The 21,633-nt window shown below is 34.7% G+C and overlaps 1 protein-coding gene across 1 annotated transcript in view; it reads left to right on the top strand.

Moving 5' to 3' along the window:
- Positions 1–21,633, top strand: part of LOC132797640 (myosin-VIIa) — a 162,651-nt gene that overhangs the window by 7,297 nt on the left and 133,721 nt on the right. The window contains 5 exon segments of the mRNA XM_060809395.1: positions 3,483–3,598; positions 3,940–4,002; positions 6,375–6,482; positions 13,556–13,700; positions 20,460–21,034. Coding sequence (XP_060665378.1) covers positions 3,488–3,598; positions 3,940–4,002; positions 6,375–6,482; positions 13,556–13,700; positions 20,460–21,034 — 1,002 coding nt within the window. The 5' untranslated portion in view covers positions 3,483–3,487.

Genomic DNA, 21,633 nt, shown 5'->3' with positions numbered 1-21,633 from the left:
AAAAGTATTTCTTTAATAACTTCGACAATTTTTATCTGATCGCAATCACATTTTCTGGAAACACAATAACTGTAGTTTTTATTTTATGTACCAAAACTCTAGCTTTAAAATTACGCTTGTTATTCGATTTTGTTTGTTGATTTGCGGGGACGGAAGTGGGCATGGAAAAAATTTGAAACAAATATAACAAATGCTGTCGAAAAAAAAATTATAGCTATATCTCTTAGTCTTTGAGATCCAGTGTTTCATACGGACAGACGGACATGACTAGGTCCTCTCGACTGTTGATGCTGATCAAGAATAAATATACCTTATAGGGTCGGAGATGCCTCCTTCTACCTGGTACATACATTTCCTGCCGGCACAAAATTATACTGCCCTTCTACCCTATGGGTAGCGGGTATAATCAACTAAGACTCCGAGCATATCGGATACAATTTCCAAATAAACCGATTTATTCGTGTATAAGGCTACAAGCGACAAATTGCGATCGATTAGATAAAAATGGTGGTAACTTAGCAAACATTAACCAGACGCCCTAAATCAGAAAAAATACATGCGTTGTTCTCACATGTAATATAATGGCATAATTTCGACCATATTGCAGCCATTTTGGTTTTTTCTTATATGAAAAAAATTATTTACAATTATGTACAGGCGCAACCACCATACTTTACCTCACTCGGCAATCTATCTGGTCCTGCGGAAAGGTCCTATAGTACAGTATCTAAAGGACCAAAAACACTATTAGTTTAACTGATGATAAGAGAAAGTATTTCGAAAACATGATACAGGTTATTGGTAATTCTCTGGCGAAAATGTCCTGTGTGTCCTCAACTGTCCTGATTACAAAAAACACAAGGGATGGCGATGTTCTCGACATAGTCTTAGAGTTATCAAGGTCGTAGAATTGTTTGGGAAAATTGGAAAATTTAGTCTGTACCTTCTCAAATAATTATTAAAACAATGATTATTACAAATGCGTAAAACGACTTGAGCAATAGAGGAGCAAAGATCATCAAAAGAAACCCTGACTACACACAAAGAATATTGTGATCAGTCAGTCTGAGATATAAGCAAGGCAAATTTCTCAAAATCGATATTCCGTAAAAACGAGAACAGCGAGCACAATCTCCTAAATTAAATTAAATTTTTTTTGTTACAAATTTTAGCTAAGCACACTTCCGCCCTTACAAATTGACAAAACTCAAGATAGAGTCGCGAATTTAGGTATATAAAATAATAACTATAGTCTTTGTGATTCCTGATCCTGTGATCAGATAAAAATTGTCGAAGCTATTAAAGAAATACTTTTGTATGGGCAAAAACGTCTACTTACTAGGGGTCTTAGTTGTTTTGGATGACAATCTGGTAAATTTTGCACTATATAATATATAAATATACCAAATATACCATATGACATATTGTTATAGTATTTTGTGGTATATTGTATACATACCAAATAATATGAATACCAAATATACCATTTGACATATTGTTATAGCACTAACCAAACAATACATAGATGCGTCAAGTCATACAACCAAAACGTATCATTGAAACAGTATTATTGCAGCCCCAGTCGGGCCGTGCGCTGCGATTCGAACACCGAGCCTCTTCGGCTCATTCGAAAATTCGAAGTTCTAACGCAGCGCGCAGCGTTGAGTTCAGTCGCAGATCAAATGCGGAGCGATGAACACGGGCGTATTTCGTTGCGCTCTGCTTTCGTTTCTATGTATGCGTGTATGTATCTACATGCTCGCCTATATTAGTATGTGTATGCATGTGAAGTTTTGCAACGTGCGGTTGCCTCGCAAACAAGCAGCTACCGCACGCCACTTTTGTTTTGCCCCGACGAAAGTCTTGAAGATGAAGACAACAACAATTGCTCGCGTTCTATATGTTTGCAGTTAAATGGCATTTGCTCAAAGACCGCGTTGGCTCTGCTGGTGGCTTGCCAGCCCAACGTGTTGTGGGCCCGGGTTCAACTCCCGATCGAGAATATATGTATATTTTGTTTTTTTTTTAATGTGATTTAAATTTTTTCATTCCCTCTCAAGTTTACTGACAGAAGTAAAATCTAATCGCGCATTGATTTTTGATGACTTACAATTTTGTAATTTTAAATAATAAAACTCAATTTAAAAAAAAGTTTGAACTTTAAAATGTTGTTTTTTACATTATTCAGAAAACAATAACATTTCAGAATTATAGAAAAATATTAAAAACATAATTAAAATAAAATATTAATTATATTTGTAACACTATGTTTTTAATATTTATATTTAAATTTTTTACCAGTTTTAATTTTAATTTATTAGAAAATTTTCTAGCGAAAATTAAAATTAAAACTAAATTACAAAAATTTATTTATCTTTTAAAAAAAGATTGAACTTTTAATAATAATTAACAATTAATAATTGTTTATATTTTCTCTAATTTTCTGAAATGTTATTGTTATCTTAAAATGTAAAAAACGAAATTTTAAAGTTCAAACTTTATTAAATTGAGTTTTAAATAGGGCTTGCAAAAATAAGTACGGCTTTATTTTATTATTTAAAATTACAAAATTAAGTCATCAAAAATCAATGTACGATTCGATTTTACTTTTGTCAGTAAACTTGAAAGGAAATGAAAAAATTTAAGTCGCATTACCAAAAACAAAACACGCATATGTTCTCGATCGGGAGTTGAACCCGGACCTACAACATGTTTAGCTTGCAAACCACCAGCAGAGTCAACGCGGTCCTTGTGCAAGTGCCATTTAACTGCAAACATATAGAACGCGAGCAATTGTTGTTGTCTTCATCTTTAAGACTTTCGTCGGGGCAAAACAAAAGTGGCGTGCGGTAGCTGCTTGTTTGCGAGGCAACCGCACGTTGCAAAACTTCACATGCATACACATACTAATATACATACACGCATACATAGAAACGAAAGCAGAGCGCAACGAAATACGCCCGTGTTCATCGCTCCGCATTTGATCTGCGACTGAACTCAACGCTGCGCGCTGCGTTAGAACTTCGAATTTTCGAATGAGCCGAAGAGGCTCGGTGTTCGAATCGCAGCGCACGGCCCGACTGGGGCTGCAATAATACTGTTTTCAATGATACGTTTTGGTTGTATGACTTGACGCATCTACGGTTAGTGGTTATAGTATTTGGTGGTATATTGTTTTGGTATATTTTGGGGAAAAATACTGTAATATTTTGCTTTTATTCAAAATGGGTAGCGAGCATACTCGGCTGGAACTTTCTTACTTGTTTTCATTGGAGCTGTTTCAAGATGTATGGACTTAAGATATAATAAGTATAAGACTATATAAATATATTTGTCCTAGCCAAATTTCACGTATGCAGGGTCCCGTTGTATATGAAATTAATAAGTGTGCTTAAAATAAAAACATTTACAAAACATACATAATAATATCAAAATGCTTTACATTTTTGTTATATGTTTAAATATGTATTTTATCTTTTCAGAAAAAATGACAGGTACCGTAACTACAGGCGTGTCAGATATGACATCAATATCAGACATAGATGAAAATGGAATTAATAATAATTTAAAAATTCGATATAATAATGACATTATATATGCATCCTTTTTAAATTCTTGTATACAGTCTTTCTAACTCTTTGTATTTATATTGCCAGTTTTCCACAACATTTTTATTGATGTAGTACATGCATCCATAGCCCTGTTTTAGAGATTAAATTATTGAATGGTAAAAAAATGTTTGTCTGTCTATTTCTCCATATGATCGCCTGGTTTTTAAAAACTATAAAATAGAGAAATATTTTTTTATTATTAAACGAGGGACAAAAATTAAATAAAATTACAAAATTGAAAGAAAATGAAAATTTAGTAATATCTTTAAATTTGGAGCAATGACCGCGTTAGATATTCAATGGGTTTACCTCAACAATTTTCATATAGACATATACGGGTTCAATATTGATCGCTGTGAATCCATATAAATTTATTAATATATTCAATAAGGTAAGTTAACGATTCTTATTCACGTTTATCTGTTTTGATTTATTATATGTTCGTTTTTTCATCTACGAGTAATGAAAATCATTAATTAATTAAATTTGTTAAAAAAGAGAAATTATTTATTTATTTAAAAGGTTAGTTATAATTAAAATTAATACTAACGCTATTCCTAAAGCAATGGCAGCGAAGGCCTTCAGCTAAAAAAGAGAAATTAATTTGACATGTTTAATGGAAAATGACTGCGAGTCATTTTTCATTCCGTGCACTATTTATTAGTGCGGTTTTTGATGCATGAGTATATTTGGTGCGCCTCACGGGTGATGAGTATCTCACTAGTAATCACGATATTTATACCCGTTACCCATAGGGTAGAAGGGTATTATAGCTTTGTGCCGGCAGGAAATGTATGTAACAGGTAGAAGGAGGCATCTCCGATCCCATATATATTCTTGATCAGCGTCAACAGCTGAGACGAACTAGCCATGTCCGTCTGACCGTCTGTGCGTATGAACACCTCAGAGGCAATAAGAAATAGAGGCATAATTTTTTTCGACAGCTTTTGTTATGTTTGCACGTAGATCAGGTTTGTTTAAAATTTTTGCCACTCCCACTTCCGCCCCGCAAATTCTCATAACTCGAATAACAAACTTAATTTTAAAGCTTATTGGTATATAGGTAATTCTCTAGTAAGTCTAGCGTACGACCATCTTTACAGTGACAAAAAAAAAACACTAAAAAACTTGGTCTGTTTTCCAATAAAATATATAAATTCGTTCATTTTTTGGTTTTGCGTAAAACAGAAAACAAAACAGAAAAAATTCTACACCATTCTTCGCTCTAATTAAAGTACTAATCAAGAGCTATAAAAATAAACCTTTTCTAATTTTTAAAATTATTTAAGGTATGTTTTTTTGTCACTGCAAAGATAGTCGCACGCGACATCTCTCAGAGAATTACCCATATACAATAATAACTATAGTAATTAAGATTCCTTAAAATTTGGGATCATATAGAAATTGTCGAAGTTATTAAAGAAATACTTTTGTATAGGCAAAAACACCCACTTACTAGGGGTCTCAGATGCTTTGGTTGACAATCTGGTATATTCTATGCCGTCTATGGTATATTTTGAATGTGTTACTACATCGATATTCCAAATATACCATTAGACATATTTTTAATATTTTGTAGTTTTTTGGTATATTTTGAGAATAATATCGCAATATTTTGCTTTTATTCAAAATGTGTAGTCGAGCCCACTCGACTTTAGCCTTCTTACTTGTTTATGGTCCTCCAAATTCGTCGTGATTACCATCCAGAAACGCAAATCTAATACCTTTTTGTTTTTTCTACTGCCGATGCTATAATGTGGTAGTTTTTAGCAGAGTAACCGAATTTTAAGGAAATCGTACCCACAGATTTTGAGGTGTAAATAAGACGCGTGTTTAAATTTTTTCAGGCCCGCCAAATTTTGTTGTGATCAAAGAAAATATTTTAAGTTGCAGTATTTTTATACCCGCTACCCGTAGAGTAGAAGGGTATTATAACATTGTGCCGGCAGGAAATGTATGTAACAGGTAAAAAGAGGCATCTTCGACCCTATTAAGTATATATATTCTTGATCAGCATCAACAGTCGAGAGGAACTAGCCATGTCCGTCTGTCCGTATAAAACACTGGATCTCAGAGACTATAAGAGATAGAGCTATAATTTTTTTTCGACAGCATTTGTTATGTTTGCACGCAAATCAAGTTTGTTTCAAATTTTTGCCAGTCTCACTTCCGCCCCCGCAAATCAACAAAATTTTGGTATATACAATAATAACTATAGTAATTGTAATTCCTGAAAATTTGGTTGCGATCATATAAAAATTGTGGAAGGTTTTACAAGGGGTCTCAGTTAATTTGGCCGACAATCTGGTATATTGTGCCGTCTATGGTATATTTTTAATGTAGTACTATTATCGATGTACCAAATATATAATTAGGTATATATTTAGTATTTTTTGGTATATTTTCAAAATAATACCGCAATATTTTGTTTTTATTCAAAATGGGTAGCGGATATCACAGTCGACCACATGACTAGCTTTCTTACTTGGTTTTTGGTATGTTTATTTTGCATATTTAAGTATCTGTATACCGGAAAAGTGTTTGGTATATACATATGTTATATAAAGTTATATATTCTAGTTTAAGCTAATAAATCGCTATACAAAAGTTTATAATAAATACTTTAAGAAGATCTTATCGTGCCCGCCTTTTGTTAATTTCAAAGTCACTTCTATATCAAAATTCACTTTTAATAGTGAGTTTTCAAAGTTTTATATTGTTCTCTGCGATTTAATATTAATAGAAACTCTTTTATTTTTGAAGGACCATGTACACAAATATCACACAGCCAAAATAGGGGTTGCCGATCCTCACGTTTTTGCTCTGGTTGAAGCAGCTTATAGGAGCATTGTTGAGGATAAAAAAAATCAGGTAATTGATACATTTTTTATACATTGTTCTATTAATACGATACGAATATCTGTGATTAGTATTTTTTGCAAATTTAATTTAAGAAAATCTCGATTGCATTGTGCTGACAGCAGTTAAGTGAGGTCCTGTGTAGCGTTTTTACCTTAAATGCGAACTAGATAAAGCAATCCGATTTGCATTGGAACTATTGCAGTTCACTTCGGTCACCAGTATTCAGGAAGAGACTTACGGTTTTTTCAGTGTACCATAGCAACTAGTTGGATGACCCTCGGTGCCCGAAACCCACAGTCTTTAGAAAAGTAATAATACATATGGGTAATTCCATAACGGAATTTGTCCCGTGCGAGACTCTTTACATTGAAGATAACATCAACTGAAACAATTTTAAGAATAAGAAAAGTTTATTTTTATAGCTCTAGATAAGTACTTTAATTAAAGCTAAGAATGGTTTTAGAATTTTCTTTCTGTTTTGTTTTCTTTTGTGATAATTGCAAAAATTAACCAATTCGTACGCAAAACCAAAAAATGAACGAATTTATATATTTTATCGTAAAACAGATGAAGTTCCTAAAATCCATCTTAGCTCTAAATATAGTGCTTATCTAAAGCTTTAAGAATAACATTCACTTATTTTTAAAATTGTTTCAGTTTATGTTATTTTCACTGCAGTGCACTGTAAAAAGTCTCGCACGGGACAAAATTTCGCCATGGAATTACCCATATACAATACATAAATACTTTGGTTTAAAGGGTTAATATGACTTTGTGCCATCGGGAAATGTATGTAACACACAGATGGAGCCTTCTGACTCCTTAAAGTATTTATTTTATTGAGCAGCGACAAAGGCCTATGGGTTTATCTGTATAGATCTCAGAGACTAGATTTCCTGAATTGATCAGATAAAAATCTCAAAAGAAGTTGTGTATTGTGAATTCGGCTGCAGCTGTTAGTTCTATGGTATGGTTAGATTATATAGTAGTGTGTATTTATTATTTTCTTTATTATTGTGAATTTATTTTAGTAAAAGTTAATAGAAAAACTTTTTCTAGAACTTCTATAAAAAATGTAACGTTTGGTATATTTTAGATTTTTTTTGGCATACCAATTTTGTAAATTAAAATTTTAATAGTATTATATGGTATGGTTTTGTATTTTTGAAATTGGGTATCTATGTGTAGCACTTCTTATTATCATTAAGATACGTCGAAAGAAGCTTTCAGTTTTATGTTGATGAGAAATGAGATGCATCAAAATATTAATTTGACGCTACTTACCAAATAAAAAATAAACGGGTTGATCAACCAATTCAATTTAGTGAAAGCCTGATATAAAATAATTGGGTTTTCGCACTTTTGATAGTATCGACTAAATATTAGGTATAAGGTATTTTTCTGGGATTGCTGTCTGACTTCTTTTTCTCAAATAAAATACTGGAATGTTCTTTTTTATTTTATAAATTCAAAAGAATTAAAAACTTCAACAAAGTACTGGTAACTTTTTTTTAAGTTTAGTTTGTTTTTATTGGATCTTCTCTTTATGAGTCTAACAATAAGGTTGCAAATCTTAAAATAATACAATATCTAACAGTTTGTTTTGAACTGAATAGAGACTACGTGGTCCTAATAATTAGCGCTGGATTGGAAGGTCGTTGCGGCGAAGACGAGAACTGCTGGAAACTCGCGTGAGGGCTCTCGCGAGATGATTTGGATGCACTGATAGCCTATTGTAGTACTTTGTTTTGATATGTGCTATCTCTTCTCTGACGAGTGGTATGCGAAGGTCCCTGTGAATGTTTTCATTCCGAACGTACCACTGTGCCCCGGTGATGGTTCTGAGAATTTTTGATTGAGTTCGTTGCATTATATCCACACTGCTGTTACTGGCATTCCCCCACAACTGGGAGCCGTACATCCAGATTGGTTTCAAGACGGTGTTATATAGGAGTACCTTGTAGTCCAAGCTAAGGGGCGAGCGGCTATTGATAAGCCAGTGGAGGCTGTTGGCTTTGAGCTTTAAATGCGTTCTTTGGCTTCAATGTGGCTGCGCCAGGTAAGCCGTCTATCGAGGTGTACGCCAAGATATGTTACTTCATTTGCTATCGGAACCACTGTGTTGTTAAGAATAAGTGGAGGGCAGTCTTGTCTGTTAAGAGTGAACGTTACGTGTTTGCATTTTTGTTCGTTAACTTTGATTCGCCAGTCGGATAGCCATTTCTCCACTGCCACCAGGTGTGTAGCCAGTTGCGCCGTTGCTTGCTTGGGGCATCTCGAGCGGCTTAGGATCGCTGTGTCATCTGCAAAAGTGGATGTGGTTAGATTCCTGCTCGTTGGGATGTCCGCAGTGTAGATAAGGTAAAGTGTTGGTCCAAGCACGCTGCCTTGAGGAACTCCGGCTCTAATGATGTAGTCATCGGACATGGCTGAATTACATCTTACTGAGAATTTCCTGTTGTATAGGTATGACTTCAGAAGTTTGTGAGTGTTGATTGGGAGCATTTCAGTAATTTTGTGCATTAGACCTTCTAACCATACTCTGTCGAAAGCTTGTGATACGTCCAGAAATATCGCAGTGCAGTACTCCCTTTGTTCGAATGTATTTCGGATTTCTGCGGTTATGCGGTTGACTTGCTCAATGGTTCCGTGTTTTTCTCGAAAACCGAATTGGTGAATCGGGATTTTGTTGTGTGTTCTGAGAAATGGGTTAATGTGTACCAAGAAGCATTTTTCGAAGAGTTTTGATAGACACGTTAGTAAACTAATTGGTCTATACGATGAAGCGATTGTGCGGTCTTTGCCAGGTTTTGGTATCATTATAATGATCGACTTTTTCCATCTCTCTGGGAAGTGTCCGTGTCTCGTTATTGCATTGAAGAGCTGGCAAATAGCTCGAACAGCACAGAGAGGAAGTTCAATAATCATTTTTGGTGATATTAGGTCGCATCCTGGAGATTTTTTTGGGTTGAGTTGTTCATTTATGATTTTGAGTAACTCATGTGGCCTAAACACAATAGGTTCATACGTTGATGTGTCAATATCTGATGTTGCTGGCAGTGAGATCCCGTTTGATGATGTGTTGGGCTGAAATACATTTTGAAGATGTTCTGCAAATCTGACGGCTCTTTCTTCGTCGCTTCGAGCCCAGTTGCCTGTGGATGTCCTTATTGGCATTGCAGATTCAATTGGTGCGCAGAGAGATGAGTGTGCTCTCCAAAGTGGGAACTTGGAGCTCATTGGGGATAACTGTTCTATGTAATGTTTTTGGGACCTTTCTTCTTCATGACGAAGTGCAGCTGAGAGCCTCCGTGTTGCGTCTTTTAACCTTTGTTTTGCGGATGGTGATCTGTTGGATTGCCATTCTCGCCTTGAGCGTCGCTTTGCTAGAACGAGCTGCTCTATTTCAACGTTCGTGTATCTGTTATTGTACGATGATCTTTGCGTTTGTGGAGTTGATACGCGAGCTGCTGCGACCAAGACGGATTCAAGAGTGTTTGTGGATAAGTTGATATCAGCTTCGTCATTCAAACGTGGATTCAACTCAATGTGCGAACTTATATATTTTTTGTACTTAAGCCAATTGGTTTTATTCGTTGTTAGTCTGAATGGTTTATCTACCGCAACTGGATGTTGATTTAGATGTAGAAGTACAGGCGAGTGATCAGACGATAAATCTGATAAGGAGTTGGCACTTATCAGGTTGCGAGGAATGTTTTTTTGTGACTGCAAAATCTATCAAGTCTGGCAGTTTACTAGGATCTGTTGGCCAATATGTAGGTGTCCCAGGTGACACACAGTCTAGCTTGTTGCTTGCTTTTATTATTGCATTGTACAACTGCCTTCCCTTAGGAGTCACAAGTCGGGATCCCCAGTGCGTATGCTTGGCATTGAAGTCTCCTGCTGCTATAAATTGTTCGCTCAGAGAGTTGAAATATTCCATGAATTGGGATTCTGATATTGTGAACCGAGGAGGACAGTATACGGCGGCAAGCTTTAAAGATCGGGAATCCATTTGCACATCTATTGATGTAGCTTGCATGAATTTAGTGGCGAAGCTATTGTGGAAGCAGTGCTTGATGCGATTTCTAATCAGAATCCCAGTGCCTCCATGTGCTTTCCCGTCTGGGTGATTCGTGTTGTAGAATAGGTAGCCTCGAATTTGAAAATTATATTTATTTGTGAGATGAGTTTCTGCGAGTAGCATTACATCGATATGGTTATTATTAAGGAATTGAGTTAGCTCGAGTTTGCGCTGTGAGACGCCGTTGGCGTTCCACAGTGATATACGGAGTGGAGCCATTGATTATTTAGTCTGTTTTGAGCAACAAGCAGCTCAATCAAAACGTTCTGGTTACGCATAAGATCTTGCATAGTTGTCTGCATGAATGACATGAACTCCATCATACTTTGTTGAAGATTACATATCATTGTTTCAAGTTTGTTCGTAGACTGTTCTTCTGGTTGATGAGAGGAAACTGATGATCTTGGATTGGTGGGAGCGGTACTTTTAAGACCCAATTTTAGAGCAGTTGCAAAGCTTGCGGATTTGTCGGTGAACTCATTATTGGCTAAAGATTTAACAGCTGTAGGGGGGAAGACATTACGTGTAGATTTCATAAGTGGTGTATGCGAGTGAGCAGTGGTCACTCTTGGGTGTGTACGATTTTTCAGTTCCTTGTAGACTGGACAGCCCCTGTAGTTTGCTGTATGGTTGCCTCCACAGTTTCCACACTTTTGCTGCTGGGATCCTCTTTATTTTTGGGCATTTGTGAGATTCATGAAGGTCTCCACAAGCAACGCATACTGGACGAAGCGTGCAATAAGACCTTGTGTGGCCATATTCCTGACAATTATTACACTGCACCGGTCCGTTTCTTTTATGCGGCTCCTCTACCGTAATTCTGCGGTGTAGTAGGAACTGGAGAGTAAAGATTGGATGCACTTCATTTTTTCAGAGGTTTGATTTGGTTTCGGGTTCAAGTTCTACCTTGAAAAGAGGTTGAGGCTTTCTTTCTCTATTCAAAATGTTAATAACATTTTTACATTAAAACCTTTCTCCGTCAGTGCTCTTGTAACTTCAGCTGGTGTTACTTCCGGCTCAATACCTTTTAGTACTACTTGCTGGCCCTTACTGCTTTTAATTGGTACGTGTAGAAGTTTTTATTATTGTCGTTTAAATACTTCGACAAAATTCTGTAGTTTACTTCCGTATTAGTCTGAACTTTTGTTTCATGAATATTTCCCTTTGTTAATGGAATTATGTGGAAATTGTCTGGTCCTATTAGGTTCAGTATCGAGTTTACGAGAGCATTCGAACTTTTCTCTCGAATGTAAATCGGCGGCGGCTTAGGCTTTTGTTGTCCCTACGATGTCTTCAGGAGGCATATCATCGGATTTATCTGCCAAAATAGTAAATCTGTTTGCTTCTATGGGCTTCTCTATTGTAGATTGTTTTGAGGTGCCTCGAGTTATTTTAGCAGAGTTACCAAGTCTAGAGTTCTGTGGGCTAAGCTTACGTTTTATTTGTATGTAGCGATCCATACCAGTCTGTACGGCCGAACGTTGTTTTGAGGAGAGCACGCTGGTGTAAGGTGCTGCATTATTTGCTTGCACAGCAGTTTCCGTTATTACAGTAGATGGTATTGCGCGAGCAGTTGATACCATTGTAGTTGTTGTAATAGTTGCCGTTACAGTTGCTAATGACGTCACTGTACTGGTGACCGTGGCTAAGCAGGTAGGCATGAGGGAAGGGTATGGGGTTTTATCCAACGAGAGCGCAGGAGAGCAAGAACGCGCCCTGCCTTGCGATGTTGGATTGAGTTCATTACTCGGGCTTGGGGTTATTGATCGCGGTTGGTTATTTTTTGTTGGGTTTGCGGTCGCGTTGTCTTGCGTTGACACGAATGAGTGGTATGCGTTGTTACGTTGCAAAGAGAGTCGACGCTCGTCTTGCTGACGTTGGAGCACCGTATGAGTGTCGAATTCACTCATAGCCTAATGTTTTTTGATTTTCTTGTTTTTATTTACACAAAAAGTACGAAGTTCATCGCACTAAGCGTCTTTTCGCCCACTGTGTATTTATGTTTGGAGCTTACACTGCACTATGCTTTGTTTTTATTTAATTTTCGTTGCACGATAAGAAGACAAAAGAAAGCACGTCTGCACTCGCCGACGTTCGCGATCAACTGGTAACTTAAAAACAGAAAAATTAGTCGCGTAACGATGTTGTCCCCTTATGCATAAAATAAATTTAAAAAAAAAGATTTCCTTACATTACAAACTACTATCTTGTTAATGAAAGACTTGCTAACTTAACAATGGGACATAAGAATCACAATTAAAATAAAATCATTGAATTTTTATACCCGCTACCCATAGGGTAGAAAAGGGTATTATAACTTTGTGCCGGCAGGAAATGTGTGTAACAGGCATAAGGAGGCTTCTCCGACCCTATAAAGTATATATATTCTTGATTAGCGTCAATAGCCGAGACGATGTAGCCTTATCCGTCTGTCTGTATTAACACATAGATCTTAGAGACTATAAGAGATAGAGCTATAATTTTCGACAGCGTTTGTTATGTTTGCAAACTCGAATAACAAGCGTAATTTTCAACCTAGATTAGCGAGTTTAGGTATATAAAAAAATAACTACAATCTTTGTGATTTCTGATCCTGGGTAAAGAAATACTTCTGTTTGACGAAATACATAATAGGGGTCTTAGTTGCTTTAGCTGACAATTTGGTATATTTGGCACTCTATATTATATCTTGAATGTAGTACCATATCGATATACTAAATATATGGTTTTTCATATTTTTAGTATTTTGTGATATATAATTCTCGTATATTTTGAGAATAATACCGCATTATTTGGCTTTTATTCAAAATGGGTAGCGAGTATCTCACAGTCGAACACACTCGACTGTAGCTTTCTTACTTGTTTAATTTATGATCGATAATACTTAAAATGATCAAAATTGTGAAAAAAGAAACTAAGAAACTAACTTTTACAAGTTGGAATTTTATTGACTGTTCATTTATTTAGAATTTCACATATATTAAAATTATATTTTTAGTCATGCCTAATATCTGGAGAGTCCGGTGCTGGAAAAACAGAGTCGACTAAATTTGTTTTGCAATATTTATGTGCAATAACATCTAATGTTTCCTCATGGATACAGCAACAAATCTTGGAAGCAAACACAATTTTGGAAGCATTTGGTAAGCTCAAAAAAAATTTCAACGCTTCTCGAAATAACCGTCATCTATCTATATCTACAAAGTTCTTACCACATCATCTACTCGCAAGTTCAAATTATAAGATGTTGGAAGACTGCAATTTATAAATGACATAATCTAAATCTACATAAAATCATGAATTCAAATGTGACAAATTAGAACAATCTGATATAGTAAAAACAAAAATTATATTAAAGAACCGTGTCAGAAATGTTTAAATCAGATGGGGCCGTTTCGACTAGTAACATTTTCGCCAAATTTCAAAATGTTAAAGCAATCAATTTTAAAAACAAACTGAAAACCACAGTTGGAAGATTATAGGTACCACTCATCCGATATATAAATATCCATTACTTTCCACAAGATAGTTTTGTTCTAGTTCGGTAATATTGAGTTTTTATAGTCTTCGTGATTCTTGATTTGGTTGCGATCAGATAAAAATTGTCAAAGTTATTGAAGAAATACTTTTGTATGGGCAAAAACGCCTACTTACTAAGGGTCGTAGTTACTTTGGCTGACAATCTGGTATGTTTTGCACTCTATAGTATATACTGAGTGTATTACCATATGGGCAATTCTTGAAAATGGTAAACCACGACCGAAAAAAAAAATTTTCACATTCATCGTATTTTTTTGTATAATGTCATAAAGAAATATCCAAATTTTCATAATACAATGGATCCGTAGCATATCTCCGTTGTTTTTATAAAAAAAAATTGCCTGCAAACTGAAAAAATGTAATTTTTTCACTTTGAGCTCCTTTTGTATGCATTTTTATGTTTTATTATTTCACAAAGAAAACATATGATATGTTTGCTCTTTTTCTACCAAATCTCTTTATTGCAATCTAATAAGAAGAGACAAATGCAAAGAGAACGAACAAATGTTCAATTAACTGTTAATTTCTATTTTGCTTCTTATCTATGTTCTAATCGTACGTTCGCGACCGAAAACATCATTTTATTGTAATTGCTCCGCAATAAGTGCAAGCAGGTGGATGAAACTTCGCGTGTTAAGTTATTTTGATATATATTTTAAATATAAAAAAATCGTTGAGGTTACTCTAACCAATCTTTTTTTTATTGATTGTCAAAGTAGCGTACGTTCGCGACCTTACCTATAAGCATATGTCGATTTTTACTAGCGTCGCATGGATTTAAAAAAAAATTTTTTTTTGTTTTTGTTTTTGAAAAAACTATGCAGTTTTGCAGTTACTTATTACTTGTTAGTTATTACTTATTACTTATTACATATTTTTCTTTCTATTAATAAATTTCAGTACATATTTCATATTTAATACAAATTTATTTTTTTGCTTTAAATGTTATTAGACACATTAAATTGAGTTAAATCCGTTTGTTTTTTTTATGAAATTTGAAGTTATTAATCAAAAAAAGTTGTGGTAAAAATAAAAATTTAATAAATAATACAACATGGAAAAATCTTACGTTCGCGACCCGTACGTTCGCGACCGGAACTTAATTAAATTAAAAATAAATAAATGGAGATATTTTCTTGGGAGTAGACTTAATAGAAAGCTACATGATTCTATTTTAAAAGTAAAGTTATTTCTTTAAAATATTCCGTCTCAATTCGAAGAGTTTTGCATTTAACTGTATTAAGCCAAAGTCGACTTCCGTTTTGCGTACGTTCGCGACCGCATGTTCTTTGACAATATTATGAAAATTAAAAATCGATAAGCCTCATAATTTACACTAACCAAAGAGCTAAACAAATGCTATCGATGAGTAAAAAAAAAGTTTCAGGAGACGTTTGTTTTCGATTTTATTTTTTAATTTATCTCGTACGAACGTACGTTCGCGACCCGGAGAAATGCCTATATTAATATACCAAATATACATTCGTAGTATTTTTGTGGTATATTCATTTAGTATATTTGGGTAGCGGGTATCTCACAGTCGAGCATACTCGACTTTAACTTTCATACTTCTTATTATATAGGTTTGCTTAAATTTTCTGTATTTGTATGATTTCTTATCACTTTAAAATCCATGCTTACAAATAATAAAACATCCGCCAAATCTATCCTGTGTCGATCCTTCGGATGGGTCCTTTTCCTCCTATTGCTTTGCGGAGGAGCGGCAACGGCTACTGACACTTTGCTTTATGCGGTTGTCGGCGAACGGGTACTACACACTTTGTCGGCGGTTACGTTTGGCCAAGTGAAATAGTTCAGTTCATTCTTATAAATCGCACTTACGTCGAGGATTTCATAAAGGCACTTTTAGCGAGTTACACTGTGTGGCTTCTTGAGGCGCTGGTACACAACACGATAGTCTTCTGTTTTCTTATTCATTTGGTCCTTGCTCGGGCGCCAATTAACAAATCTTTTAACACGAATGAAAAAAGAAAGTTGCTTTACTTAAGTCTACTTGATGTAGCTTTAAACTTATGGCAATGCTAAGACTTAAAAATGAAGACTCCCTGCCGATGGTGATGGTTGGGCAAGTGTCTCGCGATAGATATTCTGCTGACACTTTCTGCTATCGAGGTTGGCTTTTGGTGATGGTTGCGCAAGAATCCACCGATCGGTGTTCTGCTGGCCCATGGCATGTGGCGGATGTGTTGCAAACTTTGCAGAGTTTTTAGAATTGGCTGAGTGCATTGCAGGTTTTAATGCACTTAGCCATATTTCGTCCATTTCCGCACCCGAATATTGACAAAAATCCAATATTGTAGAAGTTATTAAAGAAAAACTTTTGTATGGCAAATTACGCCCACTGCAATGGGGTCTTATGTGCTTTGGCAGAAAATCTGGTATATTTTTACACTTATGGTATATTTGGAGTGTAGAACTCCACAAATATACTAAATATAAAATATATAATTTTAGAATAAACCCTAAATGGGTAGCGGGTATTTCACAGTCTAGCACACTCCACTGTACCTTTCTTTTTTTAGTTTTCTACTGGAGAACTTTATTTTCAAGGAATCGTTTTTATTTTCTTTTTTAATAATTACTATCTGACGCTTACAAAAATTCTTTAGTCACAATTGTATTAATATTAATTCTTACAATTATGATTACTATTATTAATACAGTTGTAATTAAAGAATTTTTGTAAATTGTGTTTTCCTTATTATTGTACAGAATCATTTCCTTAATTTCTATATGTGATATAGAATCTACTTTATGTGGATTTTGAGCTTTATTTGAGACTTTAATATTTTAAAATTCACTTATATAGTTTGACATATTAATTATTTGTTTTTTTTTTTTTCTATATTTGTTTCGTGTTATCATTATATTTGATTCTACTACTGTTACTAGAATTTGTTTACGGTATTTATTCAATGTATAGTACACAATATGTACACCACACAATTTGTTTGATTTTTGCAATAAAATTATTGTTTATAATCTTTTTGGAAAGGAAATTTAAAACCAAATTTTAATGCAAGTAACACTTTCCTTTAACATTTTCATTTATGATTCGTCTGGATATGGTATTATTTGAAATGTTATAATTTCGAAGTTACTGATGGAAATATGTGACATTAAGAATAATTTGTGCGGTGTTATGCCAGATGAAGTTTTTATATAACTTAATTTTTTTATGATAATCATGTTTTATTTGGTCGTGTTCAATAAAGTTTGGCTTGGAAATTCCTATGTTCAACATTTTGTTAAGTGATCAATGCTTCTTTTTCTTTTTCTTCTTCAAATTTGCTTTGATTATCTTTCAAAAATTTGAGTGGGAGTGTCAATGAAATTATTTAAAATACTTGTTAAATCGTGTTTATCGTATCTATCGAGTGATACTATTAATATTATATAAAACTTGGTTATTTTGTAAATGGTTACGCTAGGTATTTATACGAGGAAAAATGGTCAAGAATGATGAACATTCGTAACTTAAGATGTTTAGTCATTGGAAGTGTTTTCGTTGTTTGGCCTGGAAGTATAGTATTTGCTTTCATTAATTATCTTTTATTTTTTTTAAACTTTAATTGGCAGTGGGTTACTTTACTTGCTCTGTTTGCTTCTTCAAAATGTTTAACGTCAAGTTTTTTAATGTTTCCTGTCTTTTGAAAAGGATTTGTTGTTTTGGATTTTACTCTTAAAATCACTTTTACTTTTAATAAGATCATTTATTTGACTAATTTTATTTTCTTGTGTATTAATTTCGGGAGTTTCTGCATTAAATTCTGGTCGACTAGAAAGGGCGTGTATCGGATCAGCTTGGATTTTTATTTAATTGGTTTGCCGAACTTTAATTGTTTATCTTCTACTAGAAAATACTCCTTCTAAAAGTGTTTAAAGGCCTCAGCAAGTGCATAACTCCCATACCTACAAAAATTGTGAAAGAAGATTAGGTTGATATCTATGCGGTTATAAATAACGGCAGCTTATGCGTGAGATGAAGCGTCTGCGACAAGTTTCTAATATATGTATGTCGGATACGAACTTTGGCAGTACATCATTCCATTCGACAGCACTTAGCAAAATATCACGAAAGAAAACTTAAAAAAAAAAAAAAACAGTGGTTGGCGCAAACAATCCCAAGGGGTCGTAGATCTTGGCAAGCTCAGACAACAAAATGGTGGTTCTTATTTGAGGAAAACATAATCCTTTGATGGCACCCAAAGTAATCCAAGAGCTTTCATCGACTATCATAATTAAAAAAATTAAAGTGGATACTCACAAGTCTCCTTTGTCAGTCAATTGAATACCTGTTAATAATTCTTCTAACTTGTCGAATTCAGTTGGAATGTCATCCACTTACGCATTAAACTTCTGAATGAATGAATTCTTTACTGTACAGTATACGCATATCTGGGTATAGTCTTCTACATGGGTACAGTCTTCAGCGAGCTGTTTGAAAAATTGAGCTGCCAATGACTCTAATTCATGGATGGTGACGGACTCAAATTACTAAACTCCAATTAAATCCTCTTTAATAGGACCACCTATCGCAGCCGTGAATTGACCAAGTATCCTTTGGAGTTCTTTCAAGAGCTGTCGAATACTACTCGGCATCGTACTGTCTGGTTTAAAGACTGCATAGAGTGCTACAAATTTATAGCATGTGGGATCCTCCGTATTTTTAGCATCCTGAAGCAATTCCTTGTGTAGATATTCCTCCATAAATTCGACATATGGGTAATTCTCTGGTAAATGTCGCATGCGAACAGCTTTTCAGTGACAAAAAAAAAAACATAAACTAAAACAATTTTAAAATTAAGTGAAGGTTTATCTTAAAGCTTTGGATTAGCACTATTTTTAGAGCTAAGATTGATTTTAGTAACTTATTCTGTTTTACGATAAAATATATAAATTCGTTCATTTTTTGGATTTGCGTACGAATTTGTTAATTTTTGCAATTATCAGAACAGAAAACAAAACAGAAAAAAAATTCCAAAACCATTCTTAGCTTTAATTAAAGTACTAATCTAGAGCTATAAAAATAACCTTTACTTATTTTTAAAATTGTTTCAGAATATGTTTCTTTTTGTAACTGAAAAACTGGTCGCACGCGACATCCCTCAGAGAATTACCCATATTGTTTTTTGAGTGTAGGATATTTCAGAAATTTTCTCTGTAATGACGCGATGCGGTTTAATGCTTGGGGCAAAGTAGACTCAATCGGCATTACCTTCTCCTTAAATTGATATTGATCAATGTGAGCGCCATCCTCTCTGCGAGTATGCGTTTTAACGAAGTGCTGCTCTGCTAGATCACTAGCATCAATCGTGAGTTTACTTGCTTGGACTCCCTACATGTCCATCTCCATAGTTACCGCTCAAGATCACATCGATTTGACCCGGAGTGGCGAATGTAGGGTCTGCTTAAACGGGCAAATTTGCCCCAAACCGGATTGTTCGCCTCAATTTTCTCTGCAAGGAGATAAGTAAACTTATATAGTAATCATCCAAGATATCACTAATATTGCATTTGTGGTTCGGGAATCCCATGTGAATGTGACGCTGCCACGGCTAACACCAGTCGGGTTTTTTCTTAAGCCAACTACTGATATGCAAGCATACTCTTGGGTATTCCATTCGTTGAACAATTGATTCTGCGACTATTGTGATTGTTGATGCTGTATCTATCAGAATCCGTTACAAACATCACATTTAATTCTGTATTAATTTTTTATAATCAGTAGTAATATTTATTTTAAACCAATTGCTTGCTCTTTCAATACCAGGCTGTAATGGTTTTTTTATATTAATTCTTAGAATTCTGCACTAAAAATGACTTACAAGATTTTATCATAATTGTGGTTAGGTTATTTGCGCTTACATTTTCTAAATAGCTTGTTGAAATATTGGGAAATCTGTTTCGTTGTGAAAGTAGATAATACTCTTCTCTGAGCAAAGACACTATTTGATCATATCTTATATGAAAGGGCCTCCGCTTAGAACGTCTCCGTATATTCTTGATCAGCGTCAACAGCTGATACGATATAGCCATGTTCGTTTGTTCGTCAGTCCGTCTGTCCGTATGAAACACTGAATCTATCTCTTATAGTCTTTGAGATTCAGTGTTTCATACGGACAGACGGACATGGCTAGATCGTCTCGGCTGTTGACGCTGATCAAGAATATATTTACTTAATAGGGTCGGAGATGCCTCGTTCTACCTGTTACATACATTTCTTGCCGGCGCAAAGTTATAATACCCTTCTACCCTACGGGTAGCGGGTATAATTAAGGACACTTTACTAAATCGATACAAATATAATATGTAATATGTAAACATTATGTTTCTTTTAGGTAATGCGAAAACTATTCGTAACGACAATAGTTCTCGATTTGGAAAATTTATGCAAGTATGTTTTGATGATAACCACAGTATTAAAGGTTGCGTAATACAGGATTATCTGCTCGAGCAATCTCGAATAACTTTCCAAAGTGCAGGAGAGCGAAATTATCATGTGATGTATCAATTGGTTGCTCAAGGACAAACAAATAAAGAAATCGCTGAAACATTATACCTACGATCTCCAGAATTTTATAGATACCTAAATAGTGCTGAAGATATTGCAATAGATATTAATCTGGAGTCAAAAAGATTTGGCGAACTGACAATGGCTTTTACAGTCCTACAAATTCCACAAACTGTCATTGAAAGTATTTTTAAAGTACTCAGTGCAATACTATGGTTGGGAAATATTGAGTTTATGGATATTGATGGCGAAGGATGCGATTTATCTTTATCGGATCGAGAAATAGTTGTCATACTATCTATGCTCTTAGGCTTAAAGGCTGATGAACTAATCAAAGTTCTTTTGCATCGTCAAATTAATGTTCGAGGGAATATAACCGAAATACCTTTAAAATTACACGAGGTAAGTCTAGATTAGCTGTTTTTTTGTCTTGACTTACTCATTAAAAGTTCAGTTACAGATTGAGTCAGTCAGGACAGATAATTAAGGTTGATTATCTTACTTTTTCATTTATTATTTTCAAACAAATATATAGTTTACATAACACTATGAACTTGTGTGCATTATATCGGTCTATATATTTTTTAAACAATTATTGTTCTTAAAGTAACGTAATTTAGTTTAATAGCTCTGATAAATCTAGTTCACCATTAATTAGTCTCTGAATAAAAAAAACACCCTGCATGGTTCTACGGTCGGTAAAAGAAGGAAGGTTTAGTAATGAAAGTCTACTACGCTTAAGGTGGTAATCTATGTTAATATTAGGGTTCTAATTTCAACTAAGAAAAATGTAAAATTGTTTCTGCACTGACTCAATCCTGTTGCATGGCCTAATTAATAGCAGACAAAATAAGTTTATCGACTTGCATAACTACAACCCATAGGGTAGAAGAGTATTTCAACTTTCTGCCGGCTAGAAATGTATGTACCATGAAGAAGAAGGCATCTCCGACCCTATAAAGTATATGTGGAATATGGCACTACTGGTTGCTGGCAACGAC

Source organism: Drosophila nasuta, unplaced genomic scaffold, assembly GCF_023558535.2.
Source record: "Drosophila nasuta strain 15112-1781.00 unplaced genomic scaffold, ASM2355853v1 ctg16_pilon, whole genome shotgun sequence".
In the NCBI taxonomy this organism is placed as follows: Eukaryota; Metazoa; Arthropoda; class Insecta; order Diptera; family Drosophilidae; genus Drosophila; species Drosophila nasuta.
The sequence above is the reverse complement of the archived record's forward strand: the minus strand, read 5'-3'. Positions and strand labels throughout refer to the sequence as shown.